The sequence below is a fragment of the Leuresthes tenuis genome, unplaced genomic scaffold, assembly GCF_036924035.1.
Source record: "Leuresthes tenuis unplaced genomic scaffold, fLeuTen1.0.hap1 SCAF_8, whole genome shotgun sequence".
In the NCBI taxonomy this organism is placed as follows: Eukaryota; Metazoa; Chordata; class Actinopteri; order Atheriniformes; family Atherinopsidae; genus Leuresthes; species Leuresthes tenuis.
This window is the reverse complement of record NW_027325362.1, coordinates 9,548,754-9,571,050: the sequence shown is the minus strand read 5'-3', so window position 1 is coordinate 9,571,050 and position 22,297 is coordinate 9,548,754. Positions and strand designations below refer to the sequence as shown.

Sequence of the window (22,297 nt, the reverse complement as noted above, 5' to 3'; positions counted from 1 at the left end):
GTTGACATTCAGCAGGAGGTTGATTTCTCAAAAGGACGATAATCCAGCACACACACACACACACACACACACACACACACACACACACACACAAAGTCACCAGTGGAAGTGTTTGAAAGGTAAAAACGGACGGCTTTTATTTGGATTTGGATATTTTTGGATATTTTGATATTTTATTTGTAATGGGACACATGCAGCTCACATCAGGCACAACATAATGTCAGAGGTCTCAGTGGACAGTTCTTCACTCTTAAAAAAGATCTCAACAAAAAGTTAAAGCAACATTCACTGATGCTCACGAGTCGTTTCTCGAACTGAAATGATTTCTGTAAAGTTATCATTTCCCAGGTATGGATGCCCCTTCCTAAGATAGAATTTCAAGACACTACATCAAAATTTAGAGAAGCCATGTCAGATTTCAAAATTTTGAGTCAAAGAATTCCAAGATTCTAACATGCATTTAGGAAATAAGTAAAGTCTGAACTCCGGTTAGAGTTTGGACAGAGTTTCTTTTTCTTCCCAGCATCAGTGTGATAGAAATAAAAAAAGCACAATCTCAGACTGAAACAGGGTTTGAAGTATACTGGAGGCTAAAGTTAATGAGCCGATTTGATGAAAGTGAAAGTTTAGAGTTAAAACCACATGTTTGACATTAAACTCCACAGTCTTAAAGTGCATAACTGTTCTAGACACAGATGTCTGTGGCTGCAGCTGTCGAGGTAGCGGTGATTCAAGCTGTCGGTGTGGGTGAGGAGTCGAGTCGAGTCGAGTCGAGTCAGTGTGTCTGCAGAAAAGAGAAGATAAGACAATGGAGAAAGATGGTGAAATGAGTGAGTTGCACAGAAAAGAAACCCTCCAGGATGACTTAATGATGTTGCAGATCTAAAAATAGGTAAAAGGGTGTGTGAGCAGAGGTAATTATAGTCTTTGGGTTTCATTTTCCCTCCCTCCTTCCGTCTCCCAGCTTCAGGTGATTGTTGTGGGACAGCTGATACTTGACTTCTCCTTTTGAGACCTTTTGTTACCACAGAGAGGATGCCTTTCACCAGCCTGCGATACTATCTAACTGGTCTGTGTGCAGCGCAGACACCAACACACAAAAACCAAGATGCTTGTGACATATTCTCACGGATATATTGGCTTATAGCTGCAGCGGGTGAAAGACGAGTGTGTGTGCTGTGCAGGAGACGGGTGTTCACACCTGTGTGCTCAGGGCGCTGTGATGCACGCCACCGGGCTTCGAGCGCTGCTCTTGGCGTGCAGAAGGATGCCGGTCTGAGCTTGGAGGCAGTATTTGGTTTTGTGGTTGAGCTTGGTCAGAGTCAGCTTGTTGGAGCAGCAGTCCATGTGGATCACCTCCTGCAGAGGAGAAAGTGAAGGCCCACAGGTTAACAGTCTGAGCTGCAGGGCTGTGTCAGGAACCAGTGACTGATGGGACAGTTTGGTAGAAAACTGGGCCCATATAAGGTGTTTTCTTCTCTTTTTTCTTATTGTTCTTGTTTTTTTTTCTGCTGCTCTTCCTCTTCCGCCCCCTCTCCCTTTACTTCTTCCTCTTTCGTTTCATAATACTGAAATTGCCATGTTATATTAGTTTCTAATGAACACCAGCGGTATTGTACGTTTCGGGCTCTGTGACGGTGATTTGTTGTTTTTTTTTATTAAAAAACGGTTGTTAAAGTCGTTTATGAAGCCAAAGCATAAGCTATTGTCTGGTTCCAGCTTCTTTGTCGTGAGTACCTGCTGTTTTTCTTCTATTTCCTGTCACAGTCTGACTATCTCTGGGTGGTTTCCTGCTGATTTGGTAAAACAGAAAACATGATAACAGGTGCTTCTCATTGTTTGGATTTCTCCGGCATCTGATGAGCTCAGAATGGTGTTTTACTGAGATCTTGACTTGTAATTTTCAAGAAATAATGAAGTAATTAGAATCTGGTGCGAACCACAGAGAAAACATGAATTCTGCTGACACACTCATACATTGGGACAGTTTGCTTTTCTTCTAGGACCATTTAAACTAACCAGAGACTGCAAATGGTTTGATTTTAGTTTGTTTAAGCTGCATCTACAACAACCAAGCCTCTTAGATTGTGGAATTTAAGATGAAAACGGAAACACTTTTTCACAAAAATATCAGCTGTGCAGTCATGACTAACCTGACATTTCTCCTTTTATGATGCAACAACTCTGTTGCTTATTCTTCTGCTGCCTCCTGAACCGCTGCACCGTCCTGGGTTTACTTTTATGCTTTTATATATCAATTGTGTTTGTATTATAAACTGACTTTTAGGTGTTTACTTTATGAGGACTTTTATGCAACAGACAAGCCCATATGGGGAAGAGCTTTGCACAGTAGTTCAGGCTGTAAAGTGTGCAGCACTTATTGATGCCCACATGCTTCTCCCTAAACAAATAAGCATCAGATCAAATAAACGATTCTTTCAGATCATGAATTCTGTTAACGGTCACGGACAAATATATTTCTGCATGTTAGAGCCGCTGCACCAGCTCAGCACGATGTCCTGTGGAATCAGATTTGTTCTTCCCTGCTTCCTGTTACAGACTCAGACTGCAGTGCAGCAGGGTGACATATTCCTGAGGAAGAGAATTAGTCTGATAGTCGAATAATGAGTGTGTACAGGCATACCTCCTCTCCACTGGGGCGGATGACGTAGATCTTGTAGTGCAGATTGCTGCGCATCTTGCGGGCCAGCACTCGAGGGGGCTTCACGTGGACAACGATGCCTTGTTTGTTAGAGCTCAGCCTCAAGGTAGGAGGACTGATTTTGGCTGCAGAAACAATGAGTTTTTTTGCAGGACGACCATCAAAGTGTTAAAGGATTGATACAGTTTTAATTTTTCCATTTTACACTTTAAAAAGGAAATATGAGGGGAAAAATGATCTAACAGAGGTTTGTTTTCTTAGAAAATGACCCGACAGCTTAGACTACCTTTTAGTTTGGCAGCTAGAGTATCATCAAAAAAAGTTTATGTTTTTTCTCTGAGTCAAACAGATCAGTTATGAATAAAAGCTGTTAAACGGTTACTATCAGGGTCTGTTTCAGGTTGTGCATGCCTCCACGTGTTCCTGCATCTGTCAGGAGAAGTCAGAGGGTGAACAGGAGGGGAGAGGGTGAACACTCACTGTTCCAGCGTGGGCTGAACCTGGGCGAGAGGGCCCAGGCCGACATGCTGCTGGTGCCCACAGCGCTCACCCGGGCGTAGTACCACTCTCTGGTGTCAGAGGTGACGCTGCTCAGGTCACACTGAAGCTTCTGGGTCCCCTGACAGCCGTCCACGTTCAACCACTCGGACTCGCCGTAACTGAGGAAGGACGGAGACGAACACAGAGGATGGAGTCAAATCAAGAAACAAGCATGGATCTGAGAGGAGGAACTCAAAACTTTTACTAAAGTGGAAGAAGCAATACCACAGTGTGCAGAGCTTGAGTGAGAAGTAAAAGCATTCAAAATCATCTTTGACTTCAGTAAAGATGGAAAACTATTAGCTTTCGAACATTTAGAAACAAAGTGATTAATGCACTACTGTGTACACAAGTGGAGGACGTTTTGAAGCTCTTTGTGCACAGAAACACTCTTTACAACACTTTACCAAGTAGTTCACTCATCTGCTTTAAAGGTTAGATGTGTCACTGTGGGTAAATTATTCTGTGTAATACAGATTGGGTTTTGGCAGGTGGGTTTACATGGAACCTATTTAAAGGAAGATCTCAACTTATTACTGGTTTAAATATGTTTTCATACAAGGTGGAAGTGAGAAAAGTTTTGTGTTCTTTTATGGGCTAAAAAAGAGAAAAGAATAGCCTAAAAAAATCAAATTGTTTAGCCTGTTTATACTTTTTTTTACTCAATTTACTCAGATTTTTTTTTACAAAAACATGTGCTTCTTAATGACTGTTAGAGGGTAAAGGCTTAAATGGTGAAATCAAGAGTGCTTTTGTTGACATCACTGAACTACAAAAGAGAGAACAACAAGAGAGAACGTAAAGCTCATCTTGTAGTGAAAGCAGGTTAATTGTCTCATTATCTCTGGATAATACTGCTTGTTCTCGTGATACAACGGGAGTTGTTTTTGTTTGTTCAGAAGGACTGACGCAGGGTTGTTCAAACTCTTATCTACAGTACACCCACAGACGCTGCCGTCTGTCTCAAACAGAGCTACATACGAAGGCTCAGTTAACACAGGACCCATCATGCAATCATTTTCGAGCATTCAACCACACATTATAAATTAATTAAGTTACTATATGTTGTGATCTTGAGAAACAAAAAGCTGAAACTCTCTAAATAAACCACATTTGAGTGTTTGCACCGCTGATTGTACTGAATGATTGAGTGAGTGTGTGTGTGTGTGTGTGTGTGTGTGTGTGTGTGTGTGTGTGTGTGTGATGTCTCACATCTTCCACTGGACATTGTACTGCAGTGAGGAGCTTCTGTTGGATGGAGTCCAGTGCAGGATGTTTCTGTAGTCCATGGAGTCAAACTTCACCTGAGCAGGTGGAGCGAGCAACTCTGGAAACACGAGAACTTATTTCGTATTATGTTCTTCTAAAGTTCATGAGAAGAAATAAAAGCAAGTGGCTGTTGGTTGCAAAAACAATAAGAATCTTATTAGTTCAGAAGTTTCTTTGTTGAGGAAGAGATGAAACATAGAAGATGAACAAAAGTGACAACGTAAATTCCACAGAGCAGGTTAACAGCTTAACAACACCCAGTTCTGATTTCATTGCATCATTTTTTACTCAGTCCAGCTGTATAAAAACAAACCTTTACCAAATGCCATCAAACCCAAACCCAAACCCAATACAGGAAGAGCCTAACCGTTTATCTCCATGTGACATATTTTGCTTTTTGGAGCAATGGAAAGAAGCAGAAACTTTCTTCTCCTCAGAGAGACTTTGATACTAATTAATGGAGCCAGCAGTCCTGACAACACTTAGTGTCATCTCCATCCATAATACAATTTTCTTTTCAAAATGTCTTCTTTGTTCTTGGCTTTTCCCCATTTAACCATGGGCTATCTTTTAAAAGTTCCATCTATAAGCCTCTGATTCAGTCAGTAACAGCTCTGAGGGGCCAAAGTGACCAACACTGGGCTCTCTGGATCAGACACCCTTGGAAGAGCTCTGAAATACAGTAAAAGCCTCTTTATTCTCATCACCACACCAAAGAGAAAGTCGAAAACCTAAATCTGTAAATTACAGCCCCAAGTAATCCTCGGCTGCATGCTAAATTATTGCAACAGAGATAAAGTAGACCCAGCAAGAGCTGCAGCCATGTGAGAGTACAAGGAGGCTGTTTAACATATATATATTTTTTTTTTACCTTTGACAATTTTTTGAAACTGATGTGTTTTAATAACAGATGTCAGGCGAAACAGTAAAGAGCTAACTGCTAAATGCTTTGTTTTACAGCTCAGTGAGGATCACTGACATACTTACACTGCACCTGAAAACAGCTAAGAGAAAAGGATTTCTTGTCAAATGAATTGCAGTTACGCTCACATGTGATTTAATGATTTTATTCTTATGCTCTATCCCGGCCTGTGTGAGACATAAATGAAGGTTCGGTTTCCGTTTGATTTCTGCTTAAGCCCAACAGATTTAAAGTTACACTCTCTGATTTTGTTACAGCTCCTTTCAATCCCTAAATGTGCTCCCAGCTCAACCAGGATCCTTTTCTATATTACTGTGGAGAAATAGCTAAATCAGTCCAATTCTGAAATGAAGCCAGACAACAACAACACGTGTGAGTTGGAGGTTACCTTGTGCTGTCCCACAGATGGCCAGCTTCCCCAGCAGCACGGCTCGGAGCAGAAGACCACTCATGGTGTTATTGATGCTGTCTGTGGACGACACAACAACCCAAACAGGACTGATGCTGCCTGCAGCCCCGCTACCCTTAAAAAGCCGTCAACTTCCCCTTCTAAATGCCATGACGATTTAACCATTTATGGCATTTCTCACATAAGGAGGACATTGACGCGGTTTCAGACAGTCTGACTCCAGCTTTGTGCTGTTTTATTTGTTTGATTTTTAAAATGAAAGCTTTTATGGTAACGTGATCTGTCACGAAGCGGTGACAGATCACTTTACCAATGTTCTGCACATAAAGTTTGTGTGCTTACCCCTTTAGTATGATGTTGGCTTACTTAAACTCCACATCTCATGATGCATTTCCTAACAGATCAATTATAGTAAGTCGGTTACCTGACACTTTGTGAATCTTTACACAAGCTTAATTTCCATTCAAATTGATTCATTTGTAACATGAACTACTCTTTTGTTGCTCTAAGACACATGACAGAAATTTAAAAAACTAAACGCTACACAAGCTGCTGTACTATACTACTTCATATTCGACATGCTTGTTTGGTTTGCATTGCTTTTTTTTTTTCTTTTCTCAGCACTTATTGAAGGTTTTATGGTCTATAAACTTTAAAATCTAAATCATAAAGTAGGCATAAATGTTGCTCAGTAAAGACAGCTTGTAAGAAACATAAAGATGCTGATGCTATTCTGTTTAAGTGTCCATACATCCAAAAACACTATCCAAAAGTGAGGGAGCTAATGGGAATGCAGCCAAAGTTATATTTGTTTTTCCACTTAGACCTCCGGTTTTCCTGCTGTACCGTCTCAAAAGGTTGCCTGCGTTATTACATTCTTCACACAAGGCTCTACGAGTTGTTGGAAAAGTCATATTTTTGTCATCAGACAGTAGTTTGTTCTCTTGAGATTAGAAAAATGACCACTCCGAGCCACTTCAGGTTGACTCTGCTGTAAGTACCTGTTACCGGTACCAGTGCAAACACTCTATTAGAAACATCAAAAACTTACTAGAAACACGTTACATAATCAGTGCTTGATATCAGTTCAACAACGATGTGACAACGAGGCAGAGGAGCCCCACGTGATTCACTTCTTTTCTGGCACTTCATGTTTGCACTTGGGTTGATTATTAATTAAGCTGAAAAGGGGTGTATAAAATACATATTTATAGCTTCTAAAAATACACTGCTATTGTAACATCTGGCAGAACACGCATCTAAATCCTATTTGTGCAAATTTCAGTTCCTATTTTTGTCATGCATGCATCTCTCCTTGAATACCATAAAATCTTATTCTGACATTACCTGGTTTTATGATTGAGAGCATATTGGGAAACATACCAGAAAACGCCTGCCAGATTAAACTAAATTCAGTGTTCGAGGGTTTTTATATGGTATATTTTATGCATCGGGCTGCACGGTGGTGTAGTGGCTGGCACCGTCGCCTCACAGCAAGAGGGTTCCTGATTGGAATCCTGATGCGTGGGTTCTCTCGGGGTACTCCAGCTTCCTCCCACCGTCCAGAGACATGCATGCTAGGTTCATTGGTGACTCTAAATTGTCCCTAGGAGTGAGTGTGAGCATGGATGGTTGTGCATTCGTTTGTCTCTGTGTGGCCCTGTGATGAACTAGCGACCTGTCCAAGGTGTACTCTGCCTCTTGACCAACTACCCCCCCTCCCAAATTGGATTAAGGGGGTATAGAAAATGAATGGATGGATATTGTACGTCATCTATACGCCCTTAATTTGCTTAAGGCATCAATAACTTCAGCTTTTCATTTCCATGTAGAGGATTCAAAAGAAGGATGATTCATCTGCACCCCAGGCCATAAATGAATTTGAGTCCATTTGAGTCAACTGAAATTCAGATTTCAATACATGTGGAGTGATGGGTGTTACCTGATTAGCCCAGCGGAGCTGACCAATAAGAACAGACGTGGCTTTTTTTGGGAGGGTGCAGCCTCCATAGCTTCTGTTTTTACAGGAAATCTGTCCAAATTATTGAGGAAATGACAACCTGTAAGCAGCTTAATCAGAAGTTCAACAATTAGCCATTAACAGACACATCAAACAGAAAAACACTTGCAGTGGCGATGAGTCTCCAACTGTGATTCAAAAACACCAATGCCAATCTTATTGCTCCACAGCCTGAAATCCAGGGCAGCAAGCACACAATCACTAGTGTTCTGTGATATGTTCGCCACATTTAACAGTCAAAAATGACACCTTGCTTTTTAGAAAACGATTTTCTATGACTTGCTAATCAGACAAAGGCTTGGAGGATGTTACGAGAGCTCTGATTTAGAGAATCAACTTGGCTGTGATTTAACTGAAATAATGCTTGAAAATATCCAGCTGTTATAAGTCATCCTGGAGTAAAGTAAAACTGTGCATCATCGGCAAAACAACACACAACAAATGTTTTGGATGGTAGTTGCATCATTTTTGCTAAAATCCTTTATAAAATAAAGTAGCTTTGACATGGGATTTTGGTCCCCTTGTATTGAAGGGGATGGGTGGTGGTGGGGTAAGGAAAGCTAACAGGCAGAATACACGTTTTGATTTAGGTTATTTTATCAACAAATAATGCTAAAACCTTTTCACATTCATCACCTAAACTGTGGGATCGACAGTGAGGTAGAGTTACTCTAAAAATGATCAATTCCTGCATCTCTTCCCTTTCTGATTAAGCCAGACCATCGGTTCTCTCATGTGGTAGTAATGGACACGCACGGGTGAATTTCCATCTGTTCTCCCTGCCATTAGATTTGAGGGTTTATTTGGATACAAAGGGGAAACAGCTTCAATTATGTACTGCATGAACATACAGTAACAGCAGCTTCAGGACTGAAATTAGATAAGCACCAAAAAAAGGAGGATTAAGTAATGACACAACACTGATGAGACAGTATTTTACAGCAGGGTTTTAAGTTGAAAAGGATACAAAAAAGAACATTTAAGATGTAGGTGAACTTTGCTGAAACATCTACAGGAAATGGGAGCCATAAAAGTTGGTAAAATTAGCTCAAAAAATTTGCAAAGACAACTCATAACCACAGTCAAGGGATCACTGTGGGAAACCTTTGTCGAGGTACATTTAAAAATGTCATTTAGAGTTCCTCATAAGGAATAAAAAGAGGCTTCATGTGTACCTTTTTCAGAGGCAGGGTTTACGTCTCTGGGCTCAAATGGACCGCCACACAGCGGAAATGTGCATAGTGGTCAGACCAATCCAGATCTTCTTTGGAAGAGGGTTGCATCAGTGCCCTTAGCAGAGCTGATTTACACTTCTGGGATGGAAGCATTGAGGCAGAAAAGCTCATTGACATTTTAGAGCGACATATACAGTCTTCAAGTCAACATCTTTTCCAGAGTGGTCCATGGAGCACAAGTTGACAAAACAACACATTAAATATAGAGTTCAAAGTGTCTGCAAAGAATTTTTTTTTAAGTAAACATTTTCCATACTTATGGAATATATGCTTATAGGAGCAAAATATTGGTGGAACTGCTGGAGTAATGGATAGATTGTGGAAATTATCAGTTAAAACTTAACTGTTACACCATAACTGAGTCTACTGAATAATACTGAGAGTAATGAATAAATGGTTGGAGTGGTATGGATCAACAGCTGCTGTTGCATAGATCTGTTGGATGCATCTTAAAAACACTAGTGGATGTAAAAAAAAATCTTACTACAGTTGTGATCGTCTAAATGTGATTAACTGATGGAATTAAATTGAAGGAGCCAAACGACACAAGAAGTAGTGAATAATTAGTTCAACAAAATCTAACGGATAAATGAAAAAGAGGAGAATCAACACGAAACTGTAAAGAGATGAGATTAAAAGGAATTCAGATGAACACATTGTGAGCACGACGCGTGGCTTTTCAGATTTATGGAAGTAGGTCTGAGAACTCGACTGGGAACCACTGGAGCAGATTACCAGAAATCCACTTGGCTGAAAATCAGATACCATGAGTCAGCAGAGGATACACAATTAACATCTGTTAACATCCGTAAACTGGAACAACAAAAAGAAAAAAAGAGAAAGGTCTCTCTACCCCCACATGAAGTAAAGAGGAAGGAAACAAACACATTCACAAAAGAGGTGCACTTTGTCGCAAAAGACTGGTTTTAGAGGAAGGAACGGTTTGGACTGCCCAAATGTCAACGAGCCGTCATGGGAAGCCCGCTTCTTCCCTTTAAACTAAAAACATGTGACAGAACCAGACGCAGTGATTTACGCAGGCCCCACAGCAATGCCAACTTCCCTTCATGACTGGGGGAATTTAACATGATGGCGTGCCAAACAGAAAATATGACACAAGGTTCAAATTAAACAATGTTTTGGTGAGGACTATTAATCGAGACCATCGTTTTATTCACATCATTTTTATTAGCATGACCCAAACAGATAAAAACAAAACATTCACAGGATTATGACAGACTCCATGTCTTTAATGACTGACAAATAAAACCCACACATCAGTTCTAAGCGCTCTGGAGCACAACGTGAACAGATCCTTTCAAAACAGCCCACATTTTGAGCACAGCATCAACCCTGATGCACAACAGGGCTCCCTCATCCTTCCTGTGTTTGGTGTCACTGATACAGTGGGCCGACGGTACGGACCTGCATCACGCTGCTGATTACACCCTAACGTCACTTTCTTTGACCAGAAATCAAATCAGGCATTATATTGTATTTTATATTGTCATATTTACAAACTTTTTCTCCTGCGTCTCTATTGATTACTGTACAATAACCTTTGCAGTTTGAGCTCCTTGAGCTTTGTGCAACACCGAATATTCAGATCTTTTCTCAAACTGCTTGCATCATAGTTCCAGTTTCCTTTCTCTTGTAAATTTGCAGAATCTTTGTCATTTGTCCTAAATTATTTTCCAGCTGCTGGCATTGCCCCCCCCCCCCCCCCCCCCCCCCCTCAACCAGCTCATTAACAAGGTTAATGTCGGGTTGCAAAGACGTAGAATCCGGACCTGATTTCAGGTACTGGCATCCATAGATAATACCTCAGAAAGAGAAAAAGGTGCGTAAGCTGAAACAGTTGGACTTGCCTAAGTCAGAACACTAGCTACATGGGCACATGAAAAATGCAGTCTGCCAAAGCTACAGCTTTCCTGACCAGCACCAAAAATTAATGTCTTCCGTTTTTTCCGTCTCCACCACCAGTTTATACACAATCTCTTAAAAATACAGTCAAACAGTCAATGGCACCATAAGTAAAAACAGTTTAATCACTTTGAAAAGTCTGACCTTTTGAAACTGGATGATAAAACCGTGCAAAGAGTGGTTGCTCTTTTTTTTTTACTTCTCAGCTTTCTATGTCAGCTGCTGAGTGAACAGTCTGTGTAACGCATGATGAATATATTAAGCACTGCAGGCAACAAGGAACTGCAGTTCACAACCACAACAAACTAAGCAGAAACATGCATTCAATATTCAATTCAAAATATTGATGAAGAGATAGGACGGGCCGTTCATCATCGTGTTGACATTTAATCCAAAGCAACCAAACACGTCTGAATTTTGCATTTCAAATCAAATCCTTAACAGTTTGTTCTCTCCCGTTCAGGTGAGAACAGCTCAGACACATGCAACACGGCACTCTGATTTGACTCTATAACTTTAAAGTGCTAAAAGGCTTCGGAGTAACGCAGGTGTGGGACGTCTTTTGTTTGTTTTTTAAGAAAAAAACTGCAAGGAATCCTAACGACAGTCAAGAAACGCTGAATACAGCTCAGTAACCACGGAATATGGTAATGCTCGTGTAAATGCAGCAGATGTCACTGAAAGCTCAGCAGAAAGCTCACCGCGGTGTTACTGGTTCATACACAGCACACATTAGTGGGAAAGAGTTGAATGTTGCGACGGAAGCTTGACGGCCACTTGGTTTTTAAATCTGAGGGCGAGCACACGTGACACTGCGTCTCTTCTTACATGCTGAAGTGTATTTACGCTTCTTTTGTACTCAGTGATATCCCACAGCGTTTTCCTCAGGTGCCAAGTGAACAGGTACCGGACGTGTCTCATAACCAGAGGACTGTACCTCAGTGGATGCAGACTCCTCTTCATCATCATCATCATCCAAGTTGTTGCCTTGCATGTATGTTGCATTTTCACCGTTAAGGCTCCCTTCCTTCCTGTCCTGTGGCACACTTTCATCCCTAGACAGTATCCCAAGGGGCATGCGTAGATCATTCTCAGTAGATCCATTCAAACCTGAAGGGAATTCTATTCCAGTCTCCGACACAGGAGTGGTCAGCAGAGACTTGGTTGAGTCGATCTCCACCTCGACGCGAGAGAACGAGTCCTTGGTTTGTTGCGTGGACTCCTGCCCCGCTGAGTATTTGTTTTCCTTTTCGACAGAAAGAAGAATGGCCTGATAAGTAATGACGAAATTTTAAAAAACATGTTGGTTCTGTGAGGGGGGGGAGTCGGAGCTGTCAGGATGAACATACCATAAACTTGGGTAGAGCGGTCGGGGGTCTCGTCTTTTTGTGGAAAACCATGAAGAGGACAAAAGCGCCTGCCATCAGGGCCAATATGGTGACCCCGATGTAGATGTAGGTGTGATCTAGAAGAAACAGACACAATGTTCATTTACAAACAGCATGAAGAGAAAACCTGGAGGCTCTGAATCACTGTGGCCTCTTCAGGCCAAACAAAGAGCGTGAAACAGTGTGGAGTGAACTCAAGTGTGGAATTTAATACAAAACCTTAAACCTTTGGAAGACTCCAACATTCCTGTGTGGGGATGTTCGTGTGTAAGGACCAGATGGGCGATTTCTACACCAAGAAACAGACCGAGGTCGTCTAATTTACAACAACCTTTGCCCTATGAAAGTATTTTGGAAGGTTTCTCAGTCCCCGTTTCCACAGACAAGGACCTTCTTAGGAGAACGTTGGACAATAACTAAGCTAAAACACTCCCTACCTTATCTGGACAAAGTAAACCAAAGGTGACATCTACTCTGACTCTGATCCAGACTGACGAGAGACAGACCTTCTCATGGAACTCTCAAAATCACTTTACTCAGATTCACTTGAAGACGCCAACATTCAAGAATAACGAAGAAATCATCATTTTGGGAAATGACTAACCTGCCTATGGATCCACATTGCCCCCTAGTGGCCTGTAGTATTGAATAGTTCAATCTAAATTAAGTCAATAACTGCACATTTATATGAAGTAATGCAACTGTTAACCCATCTTTCCTGCTGTTTCTTCTTGTATTCCATGGTTAACACAGGAAAATAACATTGTTTGGATCGTTATTAATATGTCATAACTTTACAGATATCCATCTGAATTTTGAGACTTTTAATTGTTACCCATGTTATGTTGTTATTTGATGTCTTTATATCATAAGTCTATGTTAAATCTTTAACCTTCATATCTTAACAAGTTGTGGTGTTTTCAGAATTCTCTAGACAAATGTTTTATGAGATGGAGGAATGGAGAAATCGAGTTTCTTTGTTTTATCCAAAATCTCTTAACACTAGAATTAGATCCTTCAAAACACGTCCAGGCTGACATCACAACAGTTTCAGGCATACCATTGGCTGAAAGTGTAGCGCAAGTCTACGTCATGCCCCGCCTCCGCGAGTCAAACCCAGAAGCCGCGATCCAAAGTCAGTAGGAAAGAAAAGTATGAAAAAGAAGAAGATGGAAATGCTGTGTGCATCGTAGAAAAAAAAGCCACCTAAAAGAAATATGGTGCGTGGAAAGGGACAAACTACACGGTCTCATTGTAGCGGAGGTTAAATCCTCATCAAAACCAGCGATAACCCTGGATTTCACTGAAAAGTCGGCTGTTGCTCTTCACTCTCCACCATCAGGATACTTTCAGCGATGGCGGCTGAAACAAACCAAACTTCACTGCTGTGTTGTTCTCACAATGTCAGCTCGAGGAAAGCAACAACAAAAAAATAAGAAATTTCACTCAACTGAGAGATTGTGGTTTAAGTGACTGGACGCAGTAATCCTCTTTGGGTTCGATCGATATCTTATCCATCTCCCCAGAGATGTTGAGACAGTGCTTCTCCTCTGTGGGATCCACTCCCAGAGTCTCCTCACACACTCTTTCCTCACATATGAAGTCAAATTCCTTCTTCTCCTGCACACACAAAGGCTTGTTTTAACCAGACAGAAGTCGTACGTACACATGCTGAGCAGTGCATGTCTGATGCAATACTAAACACCCCTGAATAAAAGTAGAAGATGGGCAAACTGTGTGCTGTCCAACCTTGCCCACGATGACGTTGTACTTAAAATCTGGGAGCTTTACGCGGTTCCAATTCTCGTGTCTTTTTTTCTTCTTTTGTTTTGTACACTGAGACCGATTTTGGTAGTACACCAGCCAGGGATGATCGAAGCGAAACAGGACTTCATTCTGTGTTTGGGCAATGACGTCAACAGGCGGGAGGTCCAGAGAACCTACAACCAACAAGAACATGGCTGAATCACCGCTCACACTGGAGACTGAGATGATTGGTCTTCACATGCTTTTCTAGAACTTGTCAAATAACCTGAGGTCATTGAATAATACTCAGTGCACTACTCACATTTCTGAGATACCAGGGAGTTTTTGAAGTAGCTGAACATGATTCCATCTGAGGGCACGCTATGAGATTCATTCTGACCAACAAAAGCTGTTACTGTGAGACGGTACGATGCGCTCGGATCTGAGAGAAATGAAACATCGGCTTGTAGATCAGGTTGGTCAACCCAAAGTTCATTAGGGCATCTGGAAAAACAAAATTACACAGAACAAATTCTGTTAATGAGCAGTTAACCAGGTTCATTTAACTATAAACTCTGTTACGGGGTTTGTACTTTTACCGTCACACACAATTAGGATTGAAAATATTTACTAGAATTATATGTTTTTAGTTAATAATAATAATTTATGGCAGTGTAACACAATGAAAAACATCTTGTTAGGTTTCATACTCAGTATAAAAAGGAAACATTTTACTTTAACTGCAGTTATGTATAATTACGACTCACTTTTGCACAGTTCAATGTTGTGTTTAAAAAAAAAAAAAAGACCAAAATATTCAGACAGTTTGACCACCTCCGGCCTTCAGCAGTCATTCACCCTGACTGAGATGCTTTCTGAATGGATTTCTTACGTCGCTCACACAGATGTAAAAAGAAGAGTAACGGTTTCAAGACGAGCTTGAAAAATGTTTTAAACAGATAAACACCCGTGTCTGGCAGGTAGCGAGGACAGAGAAACCCAAAAGCGTACCCCTTCGGTGACACATCTGAACCAATAGCCACTTTGAATCTGAGCCCAGGTGAGAGCTCGTCGTAGCCCCACGACAGGATGTTGCGTAGGTTGTGGCAATCAAGGGTGACCTTTGTGGGAGGAGCCACTGTGGAAACAAAAAAAACACAAACTTCAGACAGCAAATGCAATGAATTATTTAAAAATTAACATCTTCAAACAGGAAAATCACCAAACTGTTAAGGAAAAGGTACGCCGGGCCCTTTAACTTACCAGAACTCTTTTACCCAGAGGGCATCTCCCAACAAAACAGCAGTTAAAAATGAGTCATTTAAACAGCCATCGTCTCACAATAACACAAAGTTACAGAGAAAAAATAAGCTGTCAAGTCTGTTCAAGTCTGAGATTTTAGTAACACAAACCTGCCACCTGAGGGCAGAGTGAGAGAACTGTTGCACAACACGCCACAAATGACCCACAACTCAGCTCACACTGGTGAGTCTGTGTTTCTGACTCCATTACCAACGCTTATGAGTCTGGGAGCATGAAGTCGGGTTTTCTTCTTCTTTATTGACCACAAACAAAATGCAAAGATGGAAAAAACACTTTTTTTTTGCACAGTCACTGATTTTCCAACTCTCAGATGCCACAAACTCTATGCAACTTCCTCACATTGCGTTGATGAGCTTCCTCCAAACCAAAGCAGCGAAGAGGGAAGTGCAGTTGATCCTCACTTTCATGTCCTGACTTGCACATCAGTCCCGTTTGCAGCAATCCAAAAAGACCAGCCTGTTTTAATGAGCTGCCTCTTTATCCAGCACATCTTTACACGTGCTTCACATGCATTTCATATTTGTGAGCACACCCAACACAGGATGCAATTAAGATGAATGGAAAGGAAACAGAGGAAACAGGGAGATGGAGATATAGTGCGTTAAAGAGGACTGTGGTTAAGTTTCACGACATTTTGTGAGATGCGTTACCAAATACGCCCCCGCGTGGATGAGTCACCTATAACATCAAACACAAAAGATATTTTGGTTTCATTTCCGCTGCGAACTAACATTTTTCATACACGTGATGGCGTTCGCCCAGAAGAAAAACACTGGATTGAAAGCGAAATCACAGATGGCAGCTCGGTTATTGTAAAGAAGTGATAACCACAACAGTAAAGCTGGTTCCTGAGGGCTGAGAACCACAAGCACAACACACACACACACACACACACATTATCTTAACATCATTTAAACTGCCACTCTTCTCCTGGTCTGAAGGAATGAAGCGTCAGACTTTCTTCACTGTTGACAGCATTGAGTTCACATATCTACAAATTTCCACTAATTATGAGACAGAGTTTGAGCATTAAGCCAAACTCCTGCTAAAGCTTGCAGTAAAAATAATGCCCGACCTTCTGTGCGCTCAAACAACACGTTAAACAAAGCGCTTTCAAAGCCGATCGTTCCCTTAAATTTATCGATTTACGATTAAAAGTGACAAAAAATCCGGCGGGCCGATTCAAACCTCCAAGTGCAGAATATGAGAAAGTACTCGACACTGAGAGAAGATACAGAGAAGGCACAGCAGATGCTTTTGTGCCTACAAAGCAAAAAGCTCCTCGAAAAGCAGGAAGAGAAAGCAGATGATATCTGTCGGTTGTGCTGCACAGGCTTTGCTCTTCTTTGTGCGTCAGCGTTGTTCATCTAAACTGGAATCTTCAAAGCTCAGCCCAACTTTTTGTTTAGAAATCTTGATATTAATGCTAAGTTGCATTTGCACTCATGTGTCAAATTAGTCATTTCTGATTTCCACATATGATAGCTTTCCAGTTCACTGACTTTGCAACTACGTGTTCATAAAGCTGAAAGCAAAGCTCACTCGAGCCAAACTGACTACAGGCCCGTGAGTCCTTCCTGTAAAGGAAGCCACATTTAGTTCACCTCTGTGTAATCACAACACATCAGTCAAGGCTGCATTTCATTTAGGGTCAAAAACTTTAAGACAAAGATGTATTTTGTTAAGATGCATTTAAAATAAATACTGTTATCTTTATTTGTACATTATTAAATGGCAACAAGCCAAAGTTAACAGCTTCTCTTAACCTGCTGGGACAAAAACTGCTTCAGAGAATCCTCTGAATCATCCTCCTTCCTGGGTATACTTTGGACCTGTCTCAGCAGATCAATAGGTGCAAAACAAATGATCATTTCATCATCAGTTAAAGCGTCGGAGGGAAAGCATCGCTGAGCAATGAACATGGTGGAAAGACTGGCAGTTAGAGGGTTGAATGAGCGATATGAGACCAGATTATTAAAGCTTTGAAATGCGATACATACTTACCCTCATCTTCTTTGAATGTACAGTAGATGATAACACCCAAACCAGCACATGAAAAAAAGAGCTGCTCAAAGAACGGCTGCTGCTGTTTAAAGCCTTTTTTCTCCCAGATCAAAAAAGCAACATAAGCAGCAAACACTACCTGAGAGGAAAAGAAGCAAGTTCAGTGTAACTGAAGAAGAAGTCACAACAACTCTACATTCTGCAGCCAGCTGTTAATGTCCTTACATGACTAACCTTGAACTGTTGTTTTTTGCAAAACAGTCACTTTTCTGTTAATGCACCAACTGGTTGAGTTCTACTCAACAGCTTTCATTTTCACCTTGCAATCACAGACCTGACGTTCAAACGTGAATTTCATTTCTCAGAAACTGTCTACCATCCTGAACATGCTGTCCCATCCTCCTCGTTGTAGAGACCTTCGAGTTGGGACATAAAGCTTTTCTGAGACATTGATGCAAGAAATAACTGTGGTTATTTTCCAGGAAAGTCCCAGTCACAAGCAGCACAGGTTGTTGCTGTAAGCGGTGACTCACCACAGCGCCAGGCCTGTAGTATCAGGAGATCACCTGAGAACCCGTAACACGTCCAAACCTCATGACTCATCTGTCATGACTCTGCATAGGACACAACGAACCCGCCCTGCTAAAATGCTGTTATTAGTACTGAAAGAACTTGTCACTGTACAGTCACAGAGCTTGTGAAAGCCACAGCAGCAACATCAAAACCCACACAGCTCGTCACCTCAGAGTTGTGGTCCACAGCGCTCTCGCAGAGGACGAGACACGGCGTCAAGTCTGTCAGCTTTGCAGCCAAAAGATCTGAATGGATTCTTAATCGACTGTAGCTGTTCCTCTCACCTGTGTACGAATAACTTCCTGTACACACATCTGGATACACACTCCAGCTGCACTTTATCCAGACACACTGATTTAACTTACTTGCTTTCCGGAATGAGTTCAGCAAAAAGTGAGAAGCTGACGGCTACGTCATCGGTCGCCTTCAATAATGAGAGAATATAGGGTGTTTTTTGTCAGTTTATCCTGAGGTTGTCGGAGCAGAGGTTGTTTTAGGCTTTTTTTTTGCCAGACTGTGTCCAGGATGACTTTAGATATACCGTTTTTGAAAAATCCAATCGAATTTGGAAATCCTGAAATGCATCCATGTTCAGATGACTCAAGACACAAATGACCGATGTCACCCCCAGATGGTGGGGAGTGTGCTTATTCCTGCCGCCGTTGGCAGAGTGCTGCGACGGACAAAATGGAGAACACCCTGGACTCACGCCGCAGACACTTTCCAGGCACGTTTCTGCATGAGGAAAAGCCTTCACAAACCTACTGTCAGAAAGCAGAGCTGCCAGCTTGGCTATGTTGCAACTGACGCCAACATCAGTACCCCGGCAACCTAAGCAGGGAGGTCAGTGGCGGCTGGACAATCCAATTTCAGGAAGACTGTCATCTGATTGGCCTGCAGTCTTAACGTAATTCAAAGGTCACAACCAGACACTGTAATCAAATAAATGAATCTCTTATTTTCTCTGGCATGAGAGTGAAATTCTGCACAGAAGAGACTGGATGTGGGGAAAGTAAAGCAGCTGAAATGGACATGAAATCTTCCTCTTAGCTGACGATGAACCTTCAAAACATCCCCCTCAGATCAGCACTGATGGAAAACCTTAGGATCAGCTTGGGCCATGAACACGACAGAAGAAGCTCACAAGAGGAAAAAGAAAATGCTTTTTGGTTTGTGTTTTTTGTTTTCCAGCTGGTGCTTCGTACGGGATTTCAATTCCCCTCCTAGATTTCACTTCATGTGTCGGTTTACTGCTCGTGGGAACAGAGCAGTAATGGCCACTTAAACTAAAAGTCCGTTTTCTTTTGATTAGACACAGAAATGGGAAGCTGGAATCTGTAGTGTTGTTGAAAAAATGAAGACCTGATAATAATCTTAAATTATTTCTAATGCAATTTGACGCCATTAGCTTTAGTTTATAAGACTGTTTGCTAAAGATACATTTTAGCATCACTCTACAGGATCTGTATACATTAGCTTGGCGCCTGCGGAGGCCTGTACTTTACCTTTGACCACACAGAATATGAATGCATAATGTCTAAGAACAAAGCCAATTATAACACTCAAGATCTACTTTCTTGGTTTTGTGTCAATTACTATTCTTTCTTTGTGCTTCATTAAATTTGTCTGAAAGATAATGTTAAAATAAAGTTTTATGGATTAACTGAACAACCAGGGGATAAGTTAATGAAGGAAATAAAGCTACGTGTCTTCCAAAGGCGATGGGCCAACATGAGCCTCCAAAATCAGGCTCTTGTGCACCTCGTTGTTGATTCCCCAAATATCTTCAACTCTGCTGCATGGATGGAGCACAAATCTTTCCCATTATTTCGTCAATGTGGTGCTTTGGTGGTGGTGGTGGGTTGATATAATCTTCAACAAATCATTCCCTGCCTCTTTGTGCCCTTTGCATGAGGAAAGCATTTCTATCTTGGAGGAAAGGCACACCCATAGAGATACAGTTTTCACTCTAGGAAGCAAAGGAAGGAAAGGAAGCAAGCAGATCCAAACCCTCTAAACAAACTGAGCCAATCAGTGTTTCAAGTGTTTTTTCCCTTCAGTCACGTACTGTAGGAGTATAGGACAGGTTCATTTCTTCGTAAAGTTGCAGGACTATATGTATCTGGGTGGTACACACTGAATCTGCTTACACTGTCTTCTTAAGAAAACAGAAGGTTGGGTAATACTGAAAACAATAAAGAGGAAATTAGGAAAGACCTAAAACCACACTAACAGTGTATATCCACAAATGATCACAAGGTAACATAATTACTACACAACACTATGCACTAAAATCATCTTTATACAGCCGTTTACACGCAAATTAGATACTAAACAGTTACTCTTCATTTTTAAATATACAACACTATGCTACTAATTCAGGAAAAAGGTTGCTTAAGTGATTATATATCATTTACAACTGCTCAGTCTCGAGACTGAGCCGTGAACCTGGTGGGATGCTAACAGTCAGTTAGCCGGGATTCACCGTGTTTTCCCGCACCTCACCACCTCCTTGTACAAGCCGTCAGGCCAAAATGAGCCTGATGTTAGCACCGAAAACCTACTGGAGAGGAGTAAATTGTCCCAGGGAAGTGTCCACCATCAGCTCACAAATGAGAGTTTGCTAAATAACTCACCGTTGGCCGACAGTAGCTTCAGCCACAGGAAAATCAGGAAAAGGGGACGGAGCGTCGAAAAATCCATCCTGTGCTGTCAAACCAGCGCTGAAGCCTTCTCCTCAGCTGATAAAGAAGACTGTTTGGTGGTGTGTGTAGCAGCGGGACGACAGCAGACTGCTCGCCTGGATCAGCAAACGAGTTGCCCGTAAAGTTGCAAGAGTTCCACAGCAGAGCCTTGCTCCACACTAACTCGAAGGGAAATGCTGCGTTTACCAAACCTCTTTTTTTTCACTTCCGGATATACAACTTTAACGGCCTCATTGTCTGTGGTATATTTGAACTGCGAATAAATATATATATATATATATTATATATAATATATTATATATTATATATATTATAATAATATTATAATATTATTATATATAACATATAAATATATATTCGTTTGCTTTTCATTTGTTTTTCAGTTGAATCATTTGTGATCCTCCCCCGCCGCCCCTGTCCATATGACTCAGTTTAACACAACACTTGCAAGCATTTTTGATCGTGGACCACACTGCCTGTCCACGCAAAACACATTTCTAGAGATCTCGTTATTATTATTGCATTTTACAAAAAAAAAAAAAACCGGAATATATTCTGCAGGAAATAAAGCATGATTACATGTTTTTTTTAGATTAACTTACTCGTTAATGCTGATATAGCCCCTTTCAAGCTCTGATTGATGTCTTATTTCAAACTTATGTTGTTTTCAGAAAAATAACAAATATTACCAAGTACCAAAGTACTTATGCAGGTGTTACTTAGATAAAAGTGTTATCGGCAAAAAACAGCCACAGTAATAGTCTGTAGAAATGTGCCTTTGAGAGATTAAATCATCAAGAAGCGAAGTGCTGCATCCTGTATCAACAAACTTTGTACTCAAAGTAATCAGTGTTGGATTGAAAAGGACACTCCATGGCAGATACCTCAACATTGTATTTTCACTTACCTAAACAAAATTCATGAATGTTTAACAGTTTGAATATGAAATAAGAATATATAAAACCAACCAGTGGCAGTGGAAGAACTGTCTACTCGGAAAAAGTGAACCTGGGTGTGGCAAAAGTCCGGTTGTACTTCTCAGGTCAGTTCTCGGTTTCTTAGATGATGATTATTTCTTCATCATCAACTATGTAACTAGGTTTAGCCTGAGTTGCAGAATGTCCGATGGTACTTGAATGCACCAATAGCTACGTTAAAGGAAAATCGCTTTTTTTTTTAGTGGTGTTTTGTTCATTGTCCAGTGGCTATTGCGCCCGAAAACATCTCTGTTATAAGACATTTAATGACAGAGAAAGAATTTAAAAGGTGTGGATGTAGTCATACAGTCATACAGACTATAAACACATCTTATAACTGGTCCACAGAACCTTCAGCTGCATTGTAAGCTCACATGTTTCTCAACCAGAAGATACAGAGTTCCATTATATAATAGCTCAGTTATTTGCCTACAGAGTCCCTCAAGGATGTAGACTCTTTAGACTATTTAAACAATGGGATTCTCATTGTTTTAAGTCTGTTCGTAACAACCAGCCTGTGATTTAATCCAGTACTTAAAGCTGAACTCTACTACAGCCTCCTCTGTGAAACACTTCCCCCATCCTGACGTCAGCTGGATGT

The 22,297-nt window shown here is 41.1% G+C and overlaps 2 protein-coding genes across 5 annotated transcripts; both read right to left on the bottom strand.

Annotated features, from left to right (window-relative positions):
- Positions 1-503: 503 nt before the first annotated feature.
- il22ra2 (interleukin 22 receptor, alpha 2) lies at positions 504-5,860 on the bottom strand. Of its 2 annotated transcripts, none has more exons than XM_072390753.1 (6): positions 5,797-5,860; positions 4,415-4,544; positions 3,143-3,321; positions 2,645-2,787; positions 1,202-1,359; positions 504-784 (listed from the first exon to the last, which is right to left on the bottom strand). In XM_072390753.1, the coding sequence occupies exons 1-5, from the start codon at positions 5,843-5,845 to the stop codon at positions 1,210-1,212; spliced, it is 651 nt and encodes a 216-aa protein (XP_072246854.1). In that variant the 5' UTR covers positions 5,846-5,860; the 3' UTR covers positions 504-784; positions 1,202-1,209. The 2 variants fall into 2 exon arrangements, with proteins under 2 accessions (XP_072246854.1, XP_072246853.1); XM_072390752.1 differs by lacking the exon at positions 504-784 and adding an exon at positions 853-882 and having other exon boundaries at positions 4,415-4,562; positions 5,782-5,820.
- Positions 5,861-10,184: 4,324 nt separating this feature from the next.
- ifngr1l (interferon gamma receptor 1-like) lies at positions 10,185-20,883 on the bottom strand. Of its 3 annotated transcripts, none has more exons than XM_072390749.1 (7): positions 20,651-20,883; positions 15,126-15,252; positions 14,437-14,618; positions 14,118-14,308; positions 13,820-13,988; positions 12,330-12,445; positions 10,185-12,226 (listed from the first exon to the last, which is right to left on the bottom strand). In XM_072390749.1, the coding sequence occupies exons 1-7, from the start codon at positions 20,715-20,717 to the stop codon at positions 11,840-11,842; spliced, it is 1,239 nt and encodes a 412-aa protein (XP_072246850.1). In that variant the 5' UTR covers positions 20,718-20,883; the 3' UTR covers positions 10,185-11,839. The 3 variants fall into 3 exon arrangements, with proteins under 3 accessions (XP_072246850.1, XP_072246851.1, XP_072246852.1); XM_072390750.1 differs by having other exon boundaries at positions 13,820-13,982; XM_072390751.1 differs by having other exon boundaries at positions 14,127-14,308.
- Positions 20,884-22,297: the final 1,414 nt, after the last annotated feature.

Coding starts and splice junctions, on each gene's coding strand:
- il22ra2 (XM_072390753.1), bottom strand. CDS start 5,845: ATGAGTGGTCTTCTGCTCCGAGCCGTGCTGCTGGGGAAGCTGGCCATC. Junction 4,545..5,796: donor GCTGGGGAAGCTGGCCATCT/GTGGGACAGCAC, acceptor ATACGAAATAAG/TTCTCGTGTTTCCAGAGTTG. Junction 3,322..4,414: donor TACAATGTCCAGTGGAAGAT/GTGAGACATCAC, acceptor GTCCTTCCTCAG/TTACGGCGAGTCCGAGTGGT.
- ifngr1l (XM_072390749.1), bottom strand. CDS start 20,717: ATGGATTTTTCGACGCTCCGTCCCCTTTTCCTGATTTTCCTGTGGCTG. Junction 12,446..13,819: donor ACTTAAACCACAATCTCTCA/GTTGAGTGAAAT, acceptor TGTTTCTTCTAG/ATCACACCTACATCTACATC. Junction 12,227..12,329: donor CCGCTCTACCCAAGTTTATG/GTATGTTCATCC, acceptor TCTGTCGAAAAG/GAAAACAAATACTCAGCGGG.